General features: G+C 41.5%; 1 protein-coding gene across 1 annotated transcript; it reads right to left on the reverse strand.

Annotated features, from left to right (window-relative positions):
- Positions 1-7,094: 7,094 nt before the first annotated feature.
- On the reverse strand, positions 7,095-20,708 carry EAF2 (ELL associated factor 2). The gene is made up of 6 exons (XM_082483855.1): positions 20,526-20,708; positions 17,945-18,039; positions 17,123-17,259; positions 16,247-16,392; positions 12,381-12,647; positions 7,095-7,883 (listed from the first exon to the last, which is right to left on the reverse strand). Exons 1-6 carry the CDS (start codon positions 20,626-20,628, stop codon positions 7,837-7,839), a joined length of 795 nt encoding a protein of 264 aa, XP_082339981.1. The 5' UTR covers positions 20,629-20,708; the 3' UTR covers positions 7,095-7,836.
- Positions 20,709-21,500: the final 792 nt, after the last annotated feature.

Raw genomic sequence — 21,500 nt, forward strand, 5'->3', positions numbered from 1 at the left:
TCCCTAATGCAGTGGGAAGGTGGAGGGAAGGAACTTCAGTGGTTTAACCCATGAGACCAGGGTAAGGAGGCCTCAGCAAAGCCAGGAAGGAGCAGAGGTGTATTATCCCTTTCCCACACAGAGGTGCGGTTAACACAATCCTAAATACCCTCTCCCATGAGAAGAGAAGAGGGAAGCTCATGCTAACATGGGGGGAAAGAAGCCTGTGAGACCAAGTGGCCTGATTTCATTGGAACCATGTGGTGCGGCAGTCTGGGAGGGCTGCAGGAGCACAGCAAGCTGACTGGGTGTTAAATTGTATGGTTTTGTCACCTGAACAGAGTCCATCAATGAGAAGTCCTGCTGTTGAGCCACTGCGCTACCTTGAACAGTCACCTCACCTTATGTGGGATAATCAAAATATTTCCCTCCCTGCCAAGCACTCTGCCACTATCCCTGTAAACTGGAAGAGCGTGAGAAGTGCCAAGGCGAACAAGCTTGAAAATACATCTTTAATTTAGCTTGGAAAACAAATTTACCACTTGTACAGCCCTTCCTCCTTCTCGAATAAGTACGAGGTGAAGAAAACACAGCTGTGAGGCAGCCTCTCACAGCTGAGCATCTATATCAGGCAGGAGGTCTTTGTGTGGTGTGAGCTGCTGATAAGACCCAGGAGGTTCACAAGCTACCACACAGTAGGGAGCAGTTTGCAGTCTCCACACTTCCAGCAACCAATGCACCTGCCTGGGGATTGCTCTCAAGGTCCCAGGAAGCATCGGATCAATCCACCAGCACCGTCAAACACATCCCACGGACACTGGCTCTTTGCCAGCCTCCCATCACAGAGCTGCTCCCATTTAACAGCAGCAGAAACTACCTGATCGCAATCGTTCTCCAGTACAGCACAGACAATCTCACACATAGTTTAGTTTGGTTTAGAGAGATTTGTGTAGAGCATAAGCACTTCTTGTTTCCAGAACAGAGGTCATTTGGATCAAAGGCTCTGATGTAACACGGCAGCTTCTTTGGCTCGCTCAGCTCAGAGTCTTTCTATAGAATTAAAAATATAGTTGAGACATTATTAAAATTTTAACAAGTTTCTCTCTCGGGGACCTCAATTATTCACCTGTGAGTAGCTGTTGTTTCATCACCAGGAGGGAGTCAAATGGAAAGTACAAAAGCAGGGATGGGTTCTAAGCTTTAGCAGTCGTTTTGTTTTACAAATTAATGGGGAAAAAAATCCCCAGTAAGCTTAGTACACTCCTTCCAGGTGGCACTTTCTAAAATGTACTCATTGTGGCAAGAACTTCTTAATAGCTTAACGGTCTGGCATCCTTGGTTAAACATAGCCACAGCCACAGATCATCAGTATCCTTGACAAGTACCATATCCTGGGTGAATGTTACTAGGCAAAGTCCAGTTTGTAAGGGGGAAAGTAGCTCAAATAAGGGAGCAACACCTGGGTAGCTGCTAATCTGCATGGAGTTTTCCCCACCTACATTCAGGTCACATTTGACCAGTATTTATAAAAAAAGCATTTATGAAATGGTAGTTAAATGTTTCTGTTGATAACTTTTGCACAGGGAAAAAAAAAAACACCCCAGGTTATCATTCAGCATGGAAGTAGAAGTTATTCTACACTGTGGTGGGAAAGGATTTGTGAAGCACAGAAGCCTTTCCAGAAGAGTTGCTGAAAGACAGCTAATTCCAAAATAGTTTGTCTGACCCTGATGCTCTGAGTGGCCCATTACCTTGTGCTGCCTCTGCTGTGCCCTCGCTATTCCACCAAAATCAGAAACCAGCACAAAACCTGGTGTTATTTGAAGGGGGATTTGCAATCAGACATTGGCCTCTAAAACAACCTTAGCTTCTAGGAATACTTGGCGGTAGGAGATTTTTTAAAACTAACATAAACCCTTGGTCAAAACTCTGGTGAAAGCCTAGATCTTTTCATAAATTGTCGATATGCAGAGATTCAGGTGTAAAAAGGAAATTAATTAAGGGATGAGTTGGCATTGCAGGCTCCAAAGAGCTCCCATGTGTCTCTGAGAACTGTATATGAGGATGTCCATCAGTATTTATTCCAAAAAGTTGTGGAAATGATAAGGTGCAGGAAAAACGTGGGGGAGAAGAGGCAGGGGAGGAAAGTGATTTTGCAGAGTTTATTGGAAACTCAATACATCGAGGATCTTTGAAAAGGTACAGCCAATTAGGTGAGCTCAAGTTTAATTCTGCTGGTTGCTATGAGGAAGTCATTGTGCAACTGTTTTGCAAGAGCATTGAAACTGGTTGAACAAGATACACAGCATGTGGAAGTGAAACTAAAGAGATTAAAGAACAGTTTGGGTTGTTGTTGGGTCTTCTTTAATTACCTTTTTAAGACACTCCACTTTTCTTTAAACTTTAAATAACAGCATGAAGAAGGCCTCGTCTCTTAGATGAAGCAAATAATCTTCTGTCATGCGTAAGCACACTTAGGAGAACAAGCCAGGTATGAATTTTCAGGGGACAAACCAAGCTGCCCGGAAAAGACAGCATATAGGAGATGAGAGGTGGGGAACAGGTTCTGTAACAAGGGCCCCTGTTCAAAGCAAGTCAAGAGAGGTCTCAGCAGCTAACTCACCAGGTATGTGTTGTACATCAACAAAGCCTTCTCTGTTGAATGAGAGGCTCCTTCATCTTTGCCTCTAACCTCCATTCCTTCCTCACCACAGCACAGGGATTTGCTTTTCAGAGAAGGAAAATCTGAGAACACACTCTATGTGTTCTTCTACGCTTCTATACACTTCTATGGATTCAGAAAACCACAGAAACAACTAGAGCCCAAGCCCTCGCTGTTCCCAGCAGGCCAGACCCTTCACTACAGCAGATGTAGCATGGGTTTTACGAAAGCCCAATATGAAGTTGGTATCTCTGCTTAGGAGCTGAATAGTCCTTCCTGCTGACGCAAACCTTGAGCTCTGAGTCTGCACTTCAGGAGCCTTTCTCCAACACGAGAGTCTGCAAGTGGTGAAATAAAAGCCACAGTAACAAATTCTTCAGAGCTTTCCGCTAATTCAGCCCATTCCTGTGCATATAGCTGGTTAAGCAAGGAGCTGCTGCCCACAAATACCCAAGCCATCATGAATTATTCTTACACAGGGGAACCAAGATCACTTGGGACATAACTGCTAACCAGTTAACAACTAGAAGAAACTGTCACCACAGTTTCATTGAACTGGGCAGAGTAATAGCGGAGACACATAGGTCTTTCGATCTTCCCCTCGGATGTTGATGACTACTCCTATCAAGTTTTAGGTCTAAACTGTGAAAGGAATTATCATTTCACACTTTTTCTTCCTCATTTCAGTACATCTTTACCTTCCCATCTTTACATTTCCCCTACCTCCCCCAAAGCAGCAGGAATATATATTTTAACAAAATGCGAACACTCCTATTCAAAACTTCTTTTCCTCATTCTTATTTTTATATCTCCTCAAAAAGCTGGTCTGAACTGTGTATCTACTTAGATTGTCCTCAGCACCTTACATGGTTAGCTGAATGACCTCAAAAAGTGGCGAGAGGAGGAATGCACATGTACTGTGAGCATTCAGCCTGGGAACCATCATGAACCAAGTCATCTCCTCTTTCTTCCTCTGGGCTTCTTTGTTTCTGTCCAGCCTAGGCGTCCTCATCTCTTCTGTTTAAGAAGGATTAAACAGTCTGCTTGGCTCTTCTCGGAAATCTTCCTGTAGAAATTCTAAAGAAAATAAAAAGCGTTGACCAGAAATGAAAATTTTTGTGGGTCAAAATCTTGAGAACCAAAGCAAGGAATTATCTGAGATGATCTGTTTATATTTGGTTCCCCAGAAATCAGTCAAATAAGACCCAACAAATAATTCTTCTTAGAAATACTGTTGCTCCGTTCTCAAAATGATTCACTGTCTGTTAACACAGAAGTGACTTACTAAAGTCCTTTAATGTGAAAACGGTTATCTCCCACCTCCCTCCAAAATAAAAAAACAAAGCTCATGCAGTAATTCTGGTCATATCATGTGCCTCGGCAATAGACTCCGTAATGACCTGTGCTCCAGCTGATGCTCATATTTGTTTTCAGTAATCCGTGCCTAGGCATCAAAACAATTGTCAGAGATTATGTGGGAAATAAGGTTATTCCTTACCAAACAACTACAAAATGCATGGACATTGTATCAAGTTTGATGCTTATAAACTAGAACTTCCTAAAGGCCTGTTACAGCATTAATTAGGGGCAAGGATCTCAAGAGGGAGTTACAGATAGACAGAAAACCCCAAGTAAATGGCAATCCCAGTGTTAGCCGTGGAACACAGTGGTGCCTGGACTGCCCTGAAGAGGTCACATCAGCCTCTCCACATGCCCCAAGGCAGGGTTCATGAAAAACAAGAGCAGGACAGAGATCTTACAAAAACTGGAAGCTGCCAGGCAAGGTAGTTCCAGTTGGTAAGCATATATTACCACCATTTCAGGACTTAACGCGGGTTGAATACGACAACCCTGATGAAGTAGTTACTAGACAAATTTCTGAAGTTCCCACTTGTATATGGAAGATACTTTTGACTTAACAATGTGATATGCAGATGTTTCTCAAATCCGAACCATACACAATAGCTTAATTATAATATCACAATAAAATATTCTTCAAATGTTATCTGCTGCTTAGAGATATGTACACACATAGGCTTTAAATCTCCGGATGTGAGGACAAAATAGCTGAAAGCAATGGGATAGAATAAGATATATTTGAGAAGGCTGTTTTGAAAGAGGTACTCAGAGGTCATAGGAACCGTGGTCACAGGAACCTGTAGGAGTTGCTGATTTGATTTATTGCTAGTTAAGTTGACATGACAGGAATAAACTGTTTTTAAAGGAGGGGAAAGGAATTTTCAAATCAGGGTCCAAAAAAAAGAAATTTCCAAGACTAAAAAGACAACCTGATCTGTTTCTCTATTGCTAGCCTACCTCCCTTATTCACACTTATAAATCTCAATGCAACCAACCACCTTCTCACCCCTGCCGTTTGAGAACACTCTACAGCAGGAGATACGGGGGCTCGGCACCGCTTGGGGCACGCAATCCAAGCCTTAGCAGGGGAAATACCCCTGGCAAGTCAGAAATGAGACCCAAGGCAATCCCCTCGGTACAAGGACAGGCCTAAGCAAGCTCTTTAGCTCACTCACCCATGTTTGACACTCACGTGGAGAAGGGGAGTCAGATCACATACATTTGGGCTGGAACCAGCATTTTTTTTCTTCACCCATTTAATGTTTGTTATCTTTTTTCCCTTATCTCTATAGAAACTCTGTTTCAGAATCTTATCTCTTGTCTTGATATTGAAAGGGACCCTTTCCTCAATTATCACAGCTGTGCATTTGACAGAATATTTCCATCCAAGTCACAAACTTATTTATACAGGGTAGTGTCTGACTGGCCACTAATCACTTTGTACTACATGCTAGACAAAAGCTTAACCGAGACTCTTCCCATCCTAGAAAGCTTTCAACCCAAAGATCAAATCCTAAAGATAGCACAGGCTTAGTTACAGTCCTGAAACTCAGGAACTTGGAAATCTGCTTTACTCCCAGAGCTATATTTAAGCACCTGTACACCTGGGGAGAGCAATTATCTACCAGATACAGGTAGGTTGTACTCACCAGTTTTATTGCTGAAGGAGCGATTACAATTCATAAGCACACACGCTATCCATGACTTAGACCCTGGCCCCATCAGTGCTTTCTACACAACTGCTCACTCCCATACACCCTGGATGCACTGGTATTCAGAAAAAACAGCATCATTCTGGCTAGAATTAGAATTTAGCACCGGCCTAAAGGAAGACTTTGATGCAAATAAACCACTGGGGGAAGGAGTAAGGCAAAAAGAGGACATTTCAGCTCGAGACACTGCATTATAATGCACCCCTCTATTTAGCTCTCAGGGCTGACCCCTTAGTCCTAAGGTTACTTGCAACATCCCAACTCCTCACACCACCCTAGGACACTTTATTAGCAGCAGGTGTGAAGAAGCAAGTACTCTGCTAGAGTTGCTGTACCAACAACTATGATCCATCAGAGAAGTCAACACCCTTTCCCTTGAGAACTTTCCAAGTATCTTATGGCAGTTATTACATAGCATCCTTCCTCAAGGTTGCTCATTAGCCCTTTTCTTCTCAAAGACCTGTTTGCCCATGGTTATTAAGTTGAGCTTTTTTCCTTTGAGTGTAAATAAGAAAATGTTTTGCTTCTTATGATGCCAGCTTTAGGAAGCTGGAAGACTAGCAAGCTGTTCCCTGGTGCACAGCATGGACGCTGCCGTACAGGGTGGGGAAGTATCAAAAAGCAGACTTTCCAATATTTCATTCCTGCCTGGTGGTACTAATAAAAGTTCCTTTGTGAGGGGTGAGCGTGGTTTTGGTCTTTTAATCTGTCTAGAGGTAATCACAGGCTGATTCTCACAGCACAGTTGAGAGAATAAGCTGGTCTAGTACCATCTATTGTATAGGTTTACTGAGTGTGCATTTTTTCATGTCTGCACATTCAGGCTTGCGTATAGAATTCAATGCTCACAGTTTAGATACAGAGATGTGATTCAATCACTGCAATCTAGCAAAGGAAACTTCTGTGCAAGGCTGAGCAGACTTATCAGAATTCATCCTGCAGACATTTGCTACTTTTAGTTACAAAACTCTTCAGTAGTGAACCACAGGATGAAATTTGGACTCCTACCTGCAGTTCTTCAAGTCTTGAAATATAATTTCAAATAAGGAAAACTAAGACTAGGCAAACACCTTTTCTTCTCTAACACAGTATCATTTACTAATGGCATTTGGATATAATCTGTAATAAGCATTCTTCAGTATGTTAGCACTGCCATAAGCTTTTGCAACAAGCCCTAATATGAACTTGCCAATGTAGGCAAAAGCAACAAACATTTTAGTCTTGCAGACGGGGTGGGGAGTCCATATTAGCTGCTTGCTATGTCTTTGCATGACCACTATAGGTAGAAAGTGGAATTCTTAACAAGTAAAAACAGAATCAGACACATGAAAATGATAAATATTGCTTTATTAAATTACTTTTATACTCCTACAAAGAAATTTTCTGATTTCTGTTACAGAATTAAATGAAGGAAATTCATTGCTGTCTCTGCAGTTATCTAAATTTAGATACAAAAAGGTTGTAAAAAGACCAGCCTATTCAAGTTACATAAAAAAGGCAGAGAATAGACAAGTTCCCTTAGGAATCTTGAGGCTCAGAAATATAAAGTCCTATAATACAATGAAATTAAGAATTCAGCAATGTGTTGAACAATTGTAAACTGTAACTGCACTGGTGGACCACATTATTCAGCAGTTTCCTTAAAGGTACGAACTGTGAACTGAACAAAAAGCGTAGCTGACACAGCAGACCTCATTTTGTTGTTCTCTCTTTCACTCCCTCCAAGTAAAAGTTGTGAGATCAGCATTCAGCATTTGAATGATAGGAAGGAAACTTGCCTCCATAAATATCAGAAATTTCTCCATTCCATAACTATTTATATAAAGTAACTAGCTGTTACGAATCAGTTTCAAGTAAAACAGGTGGCTGAGGCAAAAATAATCAAAATCAGATCATACACAATTTTACTGTAAATACAGTAATTTGAAAAATAAACACACAACCATAGCACTGACAGGATATCAATGCTGCTGTAGTATAGACATGATGTGTCAGTAGAAAATTAGGATGTCTATTCAAAATCGAGGACATTCATTCCAGTCTCTGGTAATCTAATCTTAGTGCAAAACAGATGCTAAGACATATTTAGCAAAAAAGGTGATACATTTAAGGCCAAAAATTTGTTCAGTCATCACTATCGCTTCCAGATTCACTCAGCTGCAAGTCATTTCCTAGAAAAGAGAGAGAGAGAGAGAGTGTCAGTCATCATATTAGTCATTTTCAAGGAATTACTTTTCTTCTTTCAAGATATTCCCATTCCCAATTAAAGGCACACAAAAACTAATACCAAACAGGTCAGGGGGGTTGGACTAAATGATCTTTAAAGATCCCTTCTAACCCAAACTATTTGATAAGAGAATAAATAGGTGTAGAAGCAAGCTCCCCAGTGACAGAACCTGAGATCTCTTTTCTGCAATTTTAAAATCTTGGCAAGGAAGCCATTAGCTTATTAGCCATAAGTGCATCTATTTAATATCATCAGATCACAAAAGACAACACCTAGCTATCTTTGCCACCCACATTTTCATGCTTCGTAAGTGGGAAAACTGCTGGTGAATGCAGTTTAGTGAAAAATGAGTTGTTTTTTTTTGAAACACATCTGAATGCTACTCAGCTGTGCTTGAAAACAAAGTGGTGTCTCAATCAAGAAGAACAGCTCTTTGATGTACCATTTAAAGATGTATCAGTGACCTACTATTTCAAACAGGTTTTGGAACAAGTGAACAAACAAAACATCAAAAGAAATTTTACACAGCACTTTAATTTGGTGGCTATATATATATATATTTCAAAATGGGGAAGTAAGAAGAAAGACTACATTGTGCTTGCAATGGATGTCCATAAGCTTAGGGGGTGAGAGGAAGGGAATCTTTCCGGGATGACAGAAAACTAACAAAAAATACAGCAGCACGCTATACAGAATCTACATCACATCTAGCAACTTCCCACACATTTCTAAGAATTTGTTCCAACTAGTATGCTTTTATTCTCACCTTCCTTGCCAAACAGCCATTAAAAAAAAAATGCATCTCAGACTGTGTTGTGCAGAAAGGGCCTAAAAAGCAAAGCAAAAAAAACCAACCAACAAAAAAAAAAAAAATCACTGAAACTGAGTAGGCACACTATTTTCACATGCCTTTTCCTCAGCTGTAGCACCCTTCACAGATCACTTTTGCAGATGGGTAAAAAAGTAACCTCAAGAGGGTAAGCCCAACAAGACACTCAGATTGGATCTTTTGTTGTCAGGCATATCATTTCTGCCAGAACACTGAAGTCTTTAACGTGGCTGCATTTAGCCTGCCTTTGTTTTCCACTGTGTCATCACTAAAGCTTAGAAAGTGGTACATGAATCTCTGCAACAGAACAGAACACACTTTATATAGGACAAGAATAGTGAAGATGGCCTTTTCCAGCAGTTTTTAAGGCACTACTGTAGACTATTTTTTTCCAGTCCTCTATATAGAGACATTTACAGCCATATTATTTTAATATAAATTAAAAAAGCAATTTTGAAAAAACAAAATCAAGTAATCTGTCAATAATTACTCAGGACAATATATTATCCTAAGAAATAGTATTTCAAGGCAGAAAATGGCATTAGTAATTAAACTCATGCATTTATCACTCAAAGGAAAACTTACAGTGGATCCTTAGAAATCCCAGCCCTGTTATGTACTACCTAGTTTAGGAAAGGACTGGGAGTACGAACAAGAAGATAAACTTCCAAATAGTGATTCTGCAGCCTTCTAAAGTTATTTCAACATAGTTAATAGAAATTACACAAACCCTATAACACCAGCCAAAAATACCAATGCTTGTGAAAACCAGCAGATGGGAAAAGCAAGAACTCCAAGTTCCACAGTCAGGAATAATGCATTAGGATTTACTTCAGGGAAAACTGTCTGCCCCGTTTTTATAACCCTACCTCCAAAAGACACTTTCAGAGAGATGGCAAAATAACACAGATTAGAGTTGGTAGTTTTCAGAGGGGTTTGGTGCAAGAATGGAAAGTTCATTTAACTAGGACTCACAAACATCTAGACTCTATTGTACTTATAAGGCAGCAATAAAGTGGGGAAAACTGTTGAATTCAATTTTCACAGTGCCAATTGCTTATTAGCAATTGGATAAATAGACTGCACTGCAAATTATGACATTTCCTAAACTTTTAAATCAGTGACTTTAATACCTTCAATTGAATTATTGTGAGTTATAGGGGATGAGGAAACTCATATGAGTGACCCGTGTTTCACAGATCTCAGTGGTCACACCAACACCAAACTAATACAAGGGAAGATTATTTCATGACTCTGCTTGTAGCAGCACCAAGTAGCAAAAGAAGTGAAGTTGTGCTGAATACTATGTACATAACACAAGGGCCCAGAATAACCAATCTATGCTGTTTTTCTTTGGAAAATTACTTTATTTAATCTAGCTCTTGTTTAAACAAAAAGTAGACATAAAGCAACACATGATCAAATATTTATGAAGAACGGATTAATTAGTGCTACCATTTATAAGCTTTGTTACAAGGCAAGTTTTGAGCCTATACAATTGGCTTCTGAAGACAGAAAGGGGAAGAAGCAGTATTTTGGGGGCAAGAGGCACCCTTGAGCCCCAGATTCCTGAAAAGGTAGATCATGTATATCTGACAGAAATATTTGGTTACCGTGCCCTAGACACCACCTCCTATATTTTCCAAGTTCCACAAAATCTCAGCTGTGCGATTTCTACATGCAAGATGAAACTCTGCTCTCTAACCCTTCCCCCAGCCTTCTGCCTGCACACAGCAAGCCAAAGGAAAACTTCACTAATTACCCAGTAGGGCCATGATTCTACAGGGGTGCACAAAACTAGTCATGCACAAAAGCAGTCAAACCTCAAAACAGGATTAGACAACCAAACAGCTCGTGCTGACATTTGTTGATTCAATATTTTATTTTTACAAAACAGTATTTGAGATGGAAGAAATGACTGTACAGGACCCCAACTGAGAACTCTTGCCATTCAAGCTAGAACCATGTGCTATCTATTTAGTTTCTTCAGGTTTCACTCTCCTGCCAAATTCCCTCAAGCAAGGGAGCTGGAGAAAAGCATTCTCCTTGAAAGTAACTGTTTTGATCTTTGTCTAGAAGTACATTTTAAGCGTTAACCATACTAGAAGCTGGGGACAGAATCATTTTAAGCAGTAAAGAGATCTGTAACCATAACCTAAGTAAGTGGGATTAAGCTAAAAATCTAGGCGAGCTCAGAGAGTCAAGCCCAGGGCTTGATGCTACAGACAGAGGTTCTACCTGTCAACATTGTTCTCGAGCACTATCAAGCCACCAACTTCCCCTGTAACAGTTTTGATGTTGTCATATTGTAAGCAGCATTTTCTCACTATGACTGTTGGAACTGGTGAACCTGACCACCTGTACTTGTAAGTGTATTTCTCAGTGGAAGCTTTACCAGCTGGGATTCTGTTACTGGGGATAGAGCTTAATCTCATTTTCGTAACAGTTTTATTTAAAGCACGAAGAACGGGAAATCCCATTTGTGAATAGGGTTGAAATAAATGGCACGCTCTAAAGTTACGCAAATTATAAACATGAGATATTGTTCTCTACAGTGACAGTAAAATGAAAGCAGCATTTAGTCCTTTGCACATGAAGTCACAGGACTTTTCAGTCTGATCTTATCTGTTAATGCAGTACATAAATAACCAGCACAGATATTTAATTAAGTATTTAAATACTGGCTACAAAAAAAAAAACCCTGTTTGTGTTATCCATTAAGTACTGAAATAAAAGTAGATCAGCCAGAGTCTAAAATTTCAGTATAACAAGTTTACATATAAATGATAAACCTTAAAGATCTTAGGCTGCAAACCAGGGTTGATGGGAATATCTTCAAACTGAGAGCCTGCAGCTAAGCACCTAATTAAAAATATAATAATTTTTGAAGATTCATCATAGCTGAATACTCACTTCTATGTGTGAATACTCCTGCTATTTAGGTAGTGAACTTAAGGTTTTCTACCTAGTGGTATTTTTTTTTTTTTTTCTGTCCAAACTCTTTTTTTCAATACACTAACCACTCAACTCCAGACTGCACAACAACCGCTTCTTGAAGAACATCACAGCTGCTCTTCAAATTACATTTTTAGTTGCCTGAATGGGTGGAATAAGATAGTATCACCTGAAAGCAAATCGCCTCCTTCATTATATGCAAAGGACAGTTTTGCCATGCTGTCCAGTGGAACAGTGCCATGAATCTGAAGTAGCTAAGAACCCACCATGTCTTCTGTAATTCAGAGTATTGCCAGTACAGTATCTTTCCCATAGTTCCACCCAAGAAATTGTAAGCATATGTTTTGGGAGTGCCCTGTTAGTTCAAGTATTTTCAATACAAAATTACTGTTCTCCAGTCCCAATGTATATAACTGGGTGGAAGCCAGAAGAGCTTAGGAAAAAATTTCAACTGCATCAGCTTTAATTTAGTATCTCTGGGGACCAAGAACCTTCTAGCCCAGTGTCTCATTCAGACCGCTGCTAAACAATCAAACCCTAGCATCACTTCCCACAGTTTTAATTATAACAGAGACATACTTAAAAACAATATGGTTTCCTTTCAGAAACTTGATGTCTGGAATTGTGCACTAAGAAAAGAACAGCCCTTTTACTTACGTAGTGTATTCATCATATGACCACTGCTCTCTTGGGATCTGTTATGACTGGCATCTTTGTCAGGGGCAGCCTGTTGTGGTATGGCAGACACAGTAGGCTGTGGCTGCAAATACGGCATCGACATAGGAAGAGAGGGCTTCGTTTCCTCGTCTTCAGAATCACTAGAACTATTTTCACTACTTGATGAAGAGGACGAAGAACTTTTAGAGTCAGATGAACTGTCAGAGCTACTCAGCTGATCCATAATACTGGCTTCTGCTTTTAGCTCTGCAAACAACATAATTTGTTTCTCAGTTAATATTTATTGTAATTGAAATAAAAGAAGGAGGGGAAAATAATAAAAAAGAAAAATCAACAACAGAAACCAGGTACACACACCATAGCGATTAAAAAAAAAAAAAAAAAACACAAACCAAAACCACTGAAACTCTCCAGAACAGAGAAAAGGGCACAAGCAAGGATCCAGCCTGTCATGTGCTTTTTTTCTCTCGTGGCTTGGGCACTTTCTCCCTTTCAAGCCAAATGTTAGAACAAGGGTGACTGTGAACCCAAATGCTAACCCCACATTCCACAGGGTAGTGCATCCCACATAGTCTTTAATTTCTGCAACTAGCAAGTCTTCTGTATTTTCCATAGCACCCCCAAAGATGCCTTTCACTGACTAATAAGTGCAGTTACTACCACACAGATAAGTTAGCTGTAAGATGTCTGCAGCTGCACCCAAAATGCCTCCCAGCAGTTCAGCATTGCAATCAATACACTTGTTTGGACTATGGGACATTTTGCTCAAAACCGAGTTAAGCATTAAGAATATCCAAATGAACCATCCACAGTTTACTACTATTAGGAGGATTTCACCAAATCCTCGATCTGTTTATAGATTTGGGGCAGGGAGGGAAGCTAGGACACCATGAAGTAGAAATACTGTAAATTAACAGATCAAATGGACTCAACCAACTTGCATTCCTGATGAAATAACTCACTTGACTACACCAATATTTAGGAGAGTATGACTGGCTAGATCATGCTGCACAGTACACATTTTTGATATATACTAGCCAAAGTGCAACATACAGAGGAAGTTAAGATTGGCACAAAGGGTACCCATAGTAATTGTGCAAAATAGGGGTGCTACTGAAGTGAGAAGTCTGAAACAGACTACTGAATCGTGGTGGATGGAGATTTTATACAGCAACTTGAGGAGCTACCCAGAGTGCAGAGGTTCATCATTATAGAAGATTGTAACTACACAGACATTTGTTAAGATGGTCTTACAAGCACTTGGAACACATCAGGAACAGCTTCGATACAGCAGACGTAAAAAGCAAGTAGGGGAGTTGCTCTTCTCACTTCAAATTTACCAAATACATAAGAACAGGTTGAAGATGAAAGTCACCAAGATGCAAGACAGCTCAGAGCTTAATCAAGAGAAGAAGGGAGAACAAGAGATTAAGCTTCAACACAAACTTCCATGAAGCCTTCCAATTCTGAGTTATCAAAGGCCACTCTAAAGGAAAGGTGCTTCGGCCAGTCAGTCTTATCAAAGGCCAGTCTAAAGGAAAATGGTGTTCAGGAAAAATGCCACCTGAAATTGTGCAGCTATGGCTACAAGGACAAATGAACCCAATGCCAAGGAAGAACAGAAAGTACAATAAAAGACCATACTGGCTGACTCAAACATAAGGAAAGAGAAGGAGAGGGGAAGAAAAAAAAAAAATAAAATTAAAGCATCCTTCTGTTACTAAGGATATGTCTAAGAGAACATCTTAAGGACAGAAAAGCTAAGGCAAAAATTAGGATGCAGCTAGCAGATCAAGAAATCATTTCAAAATTAATTCTAGAGAAGAAAGGCCAAAGAAACAGCTGATCTACTACACATCTGGAGCTGCAAGATAACTGAAAGATACAACTTCAGTCCTATGCACTTAATTCCACTTCCTCCCTGCTCTCACTAATAATGTCTAATAAGAGTCAACTTTTAAGTGAAAGGCTAACAGTAAATGCCAAAAACTGAGGAATAAGATCTCTGCCTTGAATTTTGACATATTTTAATCTGATAGAATTTAAATTAAGTATTTTCCAGCAGTGAAGGAAGGGCTGTATGTATACTAGAGGACAAAAATAGAGTGATCTTTCCCCCACCCAAGAAAACAAAGTTAGTAACAAGTTCAAGGTAGTGTACGTAAGCAGGAATAGTCTGTTACACAACCATGGGATGAAGAACAATTAAGTAGGTAATATTTCTGAAAGGTCCCTGAGTTACAGTGGATCACTATGCACAGTTCTACCACACTGTGCTTCTGCAAAAGTGACAAGCATTACACTGGGACGTGATACTGTTTGGTCTTTGTGTATAAAGATGAATAGTGCCTGTAACAGTCGTCTTGCTCAACTCAACACGGCTAAAACCTTAGCTGAAACAGTAAATGTATTTAAGCACTATACTTCAGGAAGTTTTTGGACTCGTCGTAAGATAGCTAAAGGAGAGTGACAATGAATCAGGGATCCAGAAGACTTCTAAAGAAAGACCGAACCAACTGGCATCATTTTGCATAAAGAATGAGAAAGACATAGCAGCTTCTGAGTAGATGAAGCTCTGCTCAAAAGCAGCAGAGTAATCTCGTCTATACTTGCATAATCAATATGAAAGTAGTAATGGGCTTACTGTCAGAGTAAGAACCCAAACAGTAAGGAGAGCAAAGCTCTGGAACAGATTGCCAGAGAGAACACAGGATCTGTCACTGGAAGGCCTTAAGAATAGGTTAAAAAAAAAGTCAGAAATTTGACTTTAGGACAGAAGGATGGACTAGATGACTTTAAAATATCTGTATCATCCCTATTTGTCAGTTATTCTGCATTCTTTAGTAGTACTCAAAATTGGACTGGCACTACTCAAGAGTTTGATACATGTTGGCAGCCACTTTGGTGACTTGCGATGTTTGACACCACCATTCCCCCCAAAACAATAGACCACCATGTGCTCAAGTACTCCTTCCTCTCTGCAACCTGAGGTGTATTCAAGTACTGTTGTGTAGTATAGATTTCTGGTCAGAGTTCAGACCAGAAAAGTTTAAAAAAAAAAAAAAAAACAACCCAACCACAAAACCTTCATAATGACACATCTGAAAAAAAAAAAAATCTGTTTAAAGAAATTCAGAACATCTTGGGAGGCAGATGTCAATTCCAGTCAGTGAAACTGCCACCTGTCAGCATTTCTGTAGCAAGTAATTACCACCTGCTATCCTCCTTGTCCTCCAAAAGGAAATAAGGCCTCCTATTAAGTGAAATACGAATGTCACACCAAACCAGAGTCTCACAAGAATACAGTATATAGCCCTGTTCAAGAGTTGATTTATGCAGTTTTTAGCTATCTTTTTATTGGAAACTCATCTTTCACAAGGTTTTATCCAGTAATTTAAAATGTATTTTGAGTTGCAAAGCACTGTAACCTATATGTTTGCTGAGTGCAGAGAAAGAACGAGGAGTGATGTCAAAATGGAAGTGACTCAGTTGGTTCCTGTGCCACAATATAATCAACTATATACTTGATTAAAGTAGCAGCAGATGACAGAATCAAAGAGAGGGCAGTGGGACCCTTGGCATTATTAAGTCTAATGGTTCATCTGATTTTTTACCTTAGCAAGTTTCAAATACTGCTTTGTTCCCACTTGAGTCAGAGTGGTCATTTCCACATCAGGGTAAAGTGCTTACATAATCAGCTTCTAGTATGAATCTCAAATTAAACAAACAAAAAAAAAAAACCAACCAAAAAAAAAAACACCACACAAACAAAAAACCTTGGCTCTGAAGAACTAATTGCTAGTTAAGAGCAAAGTTTCTGAAACTTATGTGCCAGTGAAGCTTACCTCGTTCAATATCATCCATAGGAGAAGATGGAAACATCTTTTCTTTTGGTGGAGAATTTTTAACATTGTTTGGAACCTTAGTTGCATTTCGCATTTGCTGTTGTTGCTGTTCTATGCGAGACTGGACCTTACTGCTTCCATCAGCTCTGCGTGTAAAAGTAAAAGATTTGTAATTACTAGAAGACAAGATGCAAGGAAAAAGGCAAGAATACAGGGGATACAGTATCTTAAATTATGGAATTATTTGTCATGCCTTTCTAAATATCATCATTAGATTTCTAGGTACATTATGAAACTGCCATATAATTATATAATAAAGATTGTTTTTTAATATAGTGCTAATATCTTTTTAAGCCTTTGTCAGTTGATTTGTTTTTATACCTGGCTACCCAAGTATAATAACAATAATTCTGCTACAAATTACTTATATGGACTCAGCAGCAGAAAAAAAAAGTATTCAAAAACTTTGTATGAGAAAAACAAGCCATTAACATTACCGAAACATGTCACAAAACTTACCTTTTTTATTTTCTTATTTAGAAGTCAGAAGACAGTAGGCAAGCTACTTTCCAAAAAGATTCCCCCCACCCCCAACTCATCAGAAAATAGTTACCATCTCTTTCAACAATGTGACAGTTTTTACTTACACACATGAAATAAAAACTCCATTTCTGCCCCTAGTCAAGACTTGAAAGCTGTGACATCAGTGTGCTGAGGAAGCAGGCTTTTCACTCTATTGAACAAGGCCAGCTACTTTCTAAAAATGACATTTAGCTAAAAATACTAATGGGTAGTCCTGCATCCCAATTTAGACTCAGTAACAAACCACTTTTCACAATGAGTAAAGCATAGTTGTTTCTCCTGCAAATCACCCACCTGGTTTTTTTCACAGTGATGTTGCTACTAAGTTTCTCTAGGCGACATTCTCCAGTGTCGTGGTTGATAATTAAGATACATTCTTTTAGGTAAGGCTTCTTTGAGCCCTTGAACACAGTCACTGGTGGAGTTGAGCCCTATTAAATCAGAAGTCCAGTAAGTGTTACTGCAGTAGTCTTTTTTTATTCTTAGAAACAGCAATCCATCACAGTGATGACAAGTTCACTACAAGTGATCATTTCTAGCCTTTAAAAATGTTATTGGTTAATTCAAATTAGATTCACAGTAGCCATGGCCAAAAGCAGCTGGTGGTTGAGGGGAACTTAGCTTAGCTTAACAGCTTAGCTTAGTTTGAAACTGATTAAATGCTCTCTTCCCAATGAGAGCATGCTCACTGTAGGGCTCCTTCTACCAAAAGGGGTTTCAGTTTCAGCAGACCAGTAAAGCATGGCAGGTAGTAAATTTTCCCTTTCCAGTCTTTCCTGCTTTAGAACTGCATGCACTAGAGCAATAAATACCAAGAGGAAACTTGCACTGCCAACATCCACATGAAGCTTTTCTGTGTACGCAACACTTCTGGGTCATCCTACAGCATATTTCCAATGTGGTGAATACACTTAAAGTTACAGCGCAGCTGTTTAACCTTTAGGTCTTTTGTAATTTTACATTCTTGGAGCAATTGTTTTACTACTCTAAAAAAAAAAAATAAAAACAAACCACCACACAAGCAGCTCTGAAACAGCACTGAAACTTCATATCCTTCTATATTCAGTATATACTTATGACAACAAAATAAATCGTTCCCTTAAGCCCACCACTCACCTCAATATTTGGCAGTGTTATTGTCACCTGTTCACCTTTGCCAACTTCAAGGTCTCCTTCACAGGACATATCAATAGATGCAGGCTTAAAGTCATCTAAATACAAAAACAAACTGGATTATTTACAGGCTTTTCAGGAATCTTATAAATGCAGACACCTTTTAATTGCAGTTGGAGGCTATTATGTTAAAGCCTTTTTTGCTACTGTGTCATCTACCATTCCCCTGAGCAGATTATTCTGTAAGTCAGTAGAATTCAAAGTCAAGATGGTTTTCTCAAGATTCAGTATAAGCGTCAACACCTTTTGGTTAAAATCAGAAAAATGTTTTTAGGTTTTAATGGTTAAAGAGGCTGAACGAGCTGTGTTATGCTTCAAAAGATAAATCCTCACAGAATTACTGTCAGAAAAATCAACTAGTTCCTGAAAATGTCGATCCAAAACACAGGAGATGTAGACAAGTGACTGAAAACATCAATCCTCAATATCAATTTCTGATTTTACTATAACATGCATGTCAGAAGCTGAACAAAACTTGAATTTCAGTATATTTATTTTTGTCAAAAGTGAAATTACTTCCCAATTAAATATTAATTTCCTTTTTGGTTTCTTTCAACATCTGAAGTATTGATTAAAATAAGTTTTAAACAAAAGTAGTTATCAATTTCTGGTCCTTTTCAAAAATCTGAGACATTGAAAATGAGCATGTGTTCAGGCATTAGCACTGCAGCTATGTAGTACCTGTAAAACAGTATTTCCACCACAAATTAATTGGGATGGGCTACAGCTAAGAGGGGTGCCTGAGCAGATCTAGGGAGACAGGACAGCATCAAGAGGCTCTGCAAGGCACATAAGTGGGTTTGAACCCGTGGTTGCAGCAAACGCAGGCGCAGTCTCGCACCCCGGGGGTAGCTGGTGCCCTGCCTCGCATGCTGGGGACCAGCACCCTGTTGCAGCTGAAGGGAGGCATGGAGAGACCAGGCACATAAAGGGCACCCATTAGGCAGCACACTCCTTAGCCATAGCACATGCTTCTCACCTCACAACCTGTCATGTCACCCACTGCCAGTCACGGGTGGCAGCACTCTGTTACAGCCAGGGAGCTTCCCAGTTCGATACCACAGCCTGCAACCCACAGGCCGGGCAGCACAGACCACAGCTGGAAGCTGTGGCTCCAGCTTGCACACCAACCAGGCAAGAAAACCAAGCTGCAGGAGCTGGTGGGCAGGACTACGCACGCAGCAGCAGGCTTTGAGCTAAGACACAGGTAGCAGCCCCTGCCAACCTTGTTTACCGCAAAACCTCACACGTCATCTTACAGGGATAAGCATACAATAGTTCCAAAGTTTCTCATCAAATTAGAGAATGTTTGCTTTAATATAGGCCACTGAGTGGTTAATACTTCAGAAAGTTAAGATACTGATTCCAGTGTCCATAAGCAGACTTCTGATCTTAACTTTTAACCAGCAGATGTCTTCCCCTTTACACATTTGTTAACAAAAACTTCAGGTGCAGAAAAGTTCTGTATTTCACAGAACTGATGAACGTGCCAGTTTCTATGCCTCATTTGTTGGAAAGGAAGAGAGATTTCAAAACAGATTTCAGCACAAATCATCAAATTACAGGAGTCAGCAAGAAATCATAAGGGCAGGAGGTGGTTTTTAGTCCTCTTTAAAATTAGGGTAAATTTCAAGTTACAGCATTTGTTTAAATCCATTTATAGCTTTTGCCTACTCCCTCCCTTCCCACAGTTGCAGACAATCCTACTAAGTACCATTCCATTTGCTCACAGAAAGCATATCACCCATCTTGCTGCACTGTGTGAAAGCATACGGCACATTGTCCAGAGAACGTACGTGAGACTGAATCTTGGGGATCAGTCTATAAATAATGAGACATCAAAACAAGAAGCAGCAGTCCTAAATTACCAGAACTATAATCCTGAGAGCATTTGTTTCCTAGCTACCCTCAGAATCTTTGAGCACACACCTCTCTAGATAGTAATTATGTACTCAGGGAGGGTATACTAGCTTTGTGATTAATACTGCCTTTAACCTTTGATTGCTGAATTGTACTTAACTTCTAAAAACTAAGCACAAGAAAAGAGGGCAAAGCCAGAGGTTGGCTTTTCAGCAGAACTGCAGCGAGACACGACGCTAGATGCCAAAAGTGTTAAAAAAAAAAAAAAAAAAAAAAAAAAGCAAGCTCAAGTAGCCCAAGTTAGTGCCCAGAAAGCGAGGGACGGCACTGGCATACAACGGCCGCACACAGCCCAGCGGCAACGCGCTCTCTCTGGGGAGCGAACTGAAACCCGATCTGCCCCTCATTGCTCCCGATTCGTTTGGCCTTTCCCGACCAGCTGAACGATATTCCAGCTCCCCATCGCCTTGCCACACTGGTACTCGCCCTCCGGGCCTGCCGGCAAGGCCAAGCCGGGCCGCGGCACCTGCCCAGTCAGCGTTCCCGCCCCCCAGGGGACCGGCGGGCACAGACCACACCGGGCCCGCTGGTCCCCTGAGGGGCTGCACCACCCCCCACAAGGCTGCGTCCCCCCGAGGGGCTGCCCCAACCCCACAGCTCTCACAGCGGACGGTGTGGAAGGCACAGCGCGGCTGCTTCTCGAAGCTCTCGCCCAGCTTCAGCACCCGTTCCTTGGGGTCGAAAAGCGACGGGACCGCTCCGTTCATTGCGGCGGTGCCTCAGACCGCCCCTCACACCATGGCGAGCCCGGGCAGCCCCCACCACTGCTACTGCCGCCGCCGCCGAACATCCCTCACACACACCCGGACACGCCCACTCGCCTCCCATAGGCCGCCGGCGGCGGAGCCCCGCCTCTTTAGGACTTGCGTCAGCGGGAAACGCGAGCTCGGATTGGACCGTCGGGCGTCCCTCTGTCGCTTTCCACGAGTGGAAGCGTCGGAGGCGCCAGCCCGCACGCGGATATGCAAATAACACCCTCCTCCTTCAGGGGAGAGCTCTGGTTGGTGGAGAGCGGCCGCGACCACACAGCTGGGAGGGGGGGGAGGGGGTGTGGGGGCGCGGTGGGGTTAGAGCCGGCGGGTTCAGTCTTCCAGTCCCCATCCCCCCCCCCCCCAAGTGGGGGATCCCCTGCGCGGCGGTGAGAGGGGTCAGGGGAGGGAGTGGCGGGAAGGAGCTTTCCTCAGAGCGTTCCTGCGGGCGCCGCGCGTGGGGGTCTCTGGTCCCGGGGGCTCCGTGGCATCGGGACCGCCACTAGCGGAGGCCGTGGGGGCACTCAGGTGGGAGGGGGTGCCTCGCCGCCCCACTGCAGCGCTCTTCCGTGGGCCCTTAAACCCCCGCCCCCCCCCCCCCCTCCGCCCCGCTGCCCGTGGCTGAGGTGATGGCCCTCAGGGAGGCCTCTCACGCTGCCCGCCCCGTGGGGCCTCTCTCGGGCTGCCCTGTTGGAGCCCTGCGCTGCCGGCAGAGCCAGTCCCGCTGCCCGCGGCCTCGAGAGGCGACGTGAGGGAGCGTGGATGCATGCATGCATGGATGGATGAATGGATGGATGGGGCTTCCTCCATGTTTGTTTCCTTCCTTAGGG

This window comes from Vanellus vanellus (assembly GCF_965231255.1).
Source record: "Vanellus vanellus genome assembly, chromosome: 5".
Lineage (NCBI taxonomy): Eukaryota > Metazoa > Chordata > Aves > Charadriiformes > Charadriidae > Vanellus > Vanellus vanellus.